The following is a 3,146-nucleotide window of genomic DNA, read 5'->3' on the forward strand; positions in this document are numbered from 1 at the left end:
GTTCTGAAGGCAAAAGGGGGTCCAACCCGTTACTAGCATGGGGTACCTAATAAAGTGGCCGGTGAGTGTATATAAACAATAATTAAAGTAAATAATATGGTTTGAGATAACTTAGGCGGGCCGGATTAAAAACCCTAAAGGGCCGTACATGACCCGCGGGCCGTAATTTGCCCATGTCTGCATTAAACTCTGTCAGAATCGCTCTTATTGCTTTTCAACAAAATAAATAAAAAGATGTCAAATTTGCAGGTCGCAAATCATCAAAAGGCATCATCAAAACCCTGATAATACCCTGATACTTACATCAGCTCCTTCCAGAGACTTCTTCAGCACTGCTACTACCTCCTCTTGAAAGGCCACCTCATCAACACACTTTGGCCTGCTGGGATTTGCAAAAACACCGCCTGTTAATACTTATTTAGCATGCGTTCCAACTCTTTAGGCACAGTTGACAGCCAAGCCTTAAAAGGGTTTTATTTGTCATTAGCGCACATTATACAGTGCATTATTTTGTTTTCTTCTGTAATGTGTAGGTAGGTATATCTTTTAAAATAAATATCAATATTCTATTAAAATAAATATACCTATACAAGTAATATAGTAGTAAAATGAATAGGGGTGGGAATCACCAGATGCTTCTCGATGCGATATCATCACAATACTTATTTCACGATACGATATTTTTGCGACTTTAAACATATTGCAATATTCTGCAATAAATTGCAAATTACCTTTTTTTCCCCCCCAACTTCTATTTTTCCCAATTTCAAATGTCCCCAAAAGTAAACTTAGTCAACATCTGTTAATTAAAAAGAAAACTTTTCTCAGTTTGTGAATCTCACTTTAATTTTATTGCTAAAATGGCATCGTCAAGCATGCAAACTGACCAACACATATATAACAAAAGAACGATACTTGGCACCTGTGTCTCAATACAGTATTGCTACGGAAAATATTGTGATACTATGTTGTATCGATTTGTTTCCCCTACCCCTAAAATATACCTATACAAGTAATGGCCCTCTGTCTTCTGTATTATTTGCTTCTTATGGACATGATACGCAAAAATAGATTAGAATATAACTAGAAAAACTATTTAAACTTTAACAGCCCTAATAATCCTGTGTATACACAAACACTATACTCCTGTATCACTTGCCGGTGTTAGACATCACAATGCCTTGTGTTTCTCAATCCCCCCAATTTATTGTTCAGATGTGACAAAAGCATTTAGTTTTCATGTATGGGTAGGCAAAAGGAGGGATATTAATTAACATTAGCCAACATATTTATTTAAAAAAAAACACAAACGAATGGTTGTAAATTGTTGTCTTGTGGCTTCAGAAGCAGAAAAAAGATACTGTACATTACACCTTTGTGGTTTACACTTACTATTTTTCTACCCAAGGAATAGCCTTGGCTTTCTTCTCTGTACTTTGCCCTGCTGCTGCCTTGTCTTTCTGAGATCTGGTCGTCTGAACAGTTGCTCCTTTCAAAAACGCCTGCATGACTCCACCTGATTTTTGAAAGAGCAACAGAAACACCCAGGATGAACAAACATGCAGAAGCAATCATACACACAAGCTGCAGCACAAAGCTTCCCTTTGGATAAAAGATGCATCATGTCAATAATATCTGATGATTATTCCGAAAGAGTAAAGTATTGCACTACCAGAGACTAAACAATATCCATGCTGAACTCACTAGGTTATTGTGCAAGTATTGCAGGCGGCTAATTATTAGCTAACTTCTCTTAGTTGACGTCTTGTATTAGTGACGTTCAACAAGTTCAATTTTACAATAACGTTAGCTGCTAGCAATTAACGTTAATTTTACCCAGCTCGATATTCAAACAGTAAAGTTAGTGGTGGGTCCTGTGCATTATGTGTTGTATACTGTGTTGCTGTCTGCATTAATCCTTTTCGGGAAAGCGTGTGGTGGCGCTGTTCAAAAGCTGCCGCCCGGAGACTTGCTCCAACCTAAGTCAAATTCCTCGTATGCGTCCTCATACCTGGCGAACAAAGCTGATTCTGATTCTGTGTGTAGCTAGCTAGCCATGTCAGTTGTGAAAACAACGAAATCAATCAAATAATAGTTTCTGAACATAGTTTGGCTGTAATGTTAGCATTACCATCTCATGTGTAAAATGTTTAATGACAACGTTAACCTTATCCTTTACGGTTAAAACCACCAATTACAGAGAATTATCTCAGATGCAATGGAACAAATAAATTAACACGCTATAGCTAGCATAACAGGCTAACTACAATTAGTTAGCTTGATTAGTCAGTGCTGGCTTGTTAACTATTAAGTTATCCAATAGTATTAGGCAAGTGTTGGCTATTGGTTTAGCAGGTAGAGCATCACACTGAATTTATATAACAAACTCTGACCTTAATATCAGACAATCGTAGTTTCTACGCACCAAAGCCTTCTAATAGCTGTAGGGTTAGCTAGCGTTAGTGCATTCCCGCTCGCAAATTCGCGTATGTGGGATGGTGAAGGCTTGACCCGCCCTACTCTGCCGCTGATTGGTCATTTCTCGCTGCCTTCGTTGGTTGGATTGGTTAGGTTTTGAAATAAGGAGTAAGATTGGTTAGCGTTATGGTAAGAATTCCAGGGTAAGCCAATCAGAGGCAACTTCCGCCGAGAACATGTCGTGGCTTCCGATCAGATGCATGATCACATAAGGCTCTGCGCCTCGCCTGTAAAGTGGACGAGAGCAGGCGGCAGCAGCGGGGGCGGGGACAGAAAGCTGCGGTAAAGTCGGACAGTTTCCATCCGATTCCAGACGCCTTCAGACTGGACAGGAAGTGACATAAACACTGTGGGGCGATCCCGATTTAATAAAATATAATCAGACCCACATATCAGCTTGAACACTGTCTCCAGTTGTTTTAATTATGAAAGAGTAGCTGGCAAAGTGCTCTACATGCAATCTCTTGCTGATTTTAATGAACAACACACTGTAGATGATCCGTGATCTGAACAGATTTAGTTTCTCTGACTTCTAAACGTTACAATCAGCCACACAACACGTGTTCTGTACAGAATAAGTCTTCAAATCAGACACTAGGCTCGTTCGAGATGAGCCAGATCTGCGCAGAATCGATCACCGGCGATCGGCGCCCGTTGCATGCCGGTTA

The 3,146-nt window shown here is 39.7% G+C and overlaps 1 protein-coding gene across 4 annotated transcripts in view; it reads right to left on the reverse strand.

Moving 5' to 3' along the window:
- Positions 1 to 2,615, reverse strand: part of rfc4 (replication factor C (activator 1) 4) — a 25,598-nt gene extending 22,983 nt beyond the window's left edge. For 2 of the 4 annotated variants that reach the window (XM_034881465.1, XM_034881464.1), the window contains exons 1-3: positions 2,374 to 2,465; positions 1,393 to 1,516; positions 304 to 382 (exon numbers count right to left, since the gene is read on the reverse strand). In XM_034881465.1, coding sequence (XP_034737356.1) covers positions 304 to 382; positions 1,393 to 1,508 — 195 coding nt within the window. In that variant the 5' untranslated portion in view covers positions 1,509 to 1,516; positions 2,374 to 2,465. Of the gene's footprint in view, positions 1 to 303; positions 383 to 1,392; positions 1,517 to 2,373 lie in introns of all 4 variants that reach the window. The other 2 variants (XM_034881467.1, XM_034881466.1) reach the window with 2 other exon arrangements.
- Between the last annotated feature and the right edge of the window lie 531 nt (positions 2,616 to 3,146).

Source organism: Etheostoma cragini, chromosome 9 (genome assembly GCF_013103735.1).
Source record: "Etheostoma cragini isolate CJK2018 chromosome 9, CSU_Ecrag_1.0, whole genome shotgun sequence".
NCBI classification, from domain to species: Eukaryota; Metazoa; Chordata; class Actinopteri; order Perciformes; family Percidae; genus Etheostoma; species Etheostoma cragini.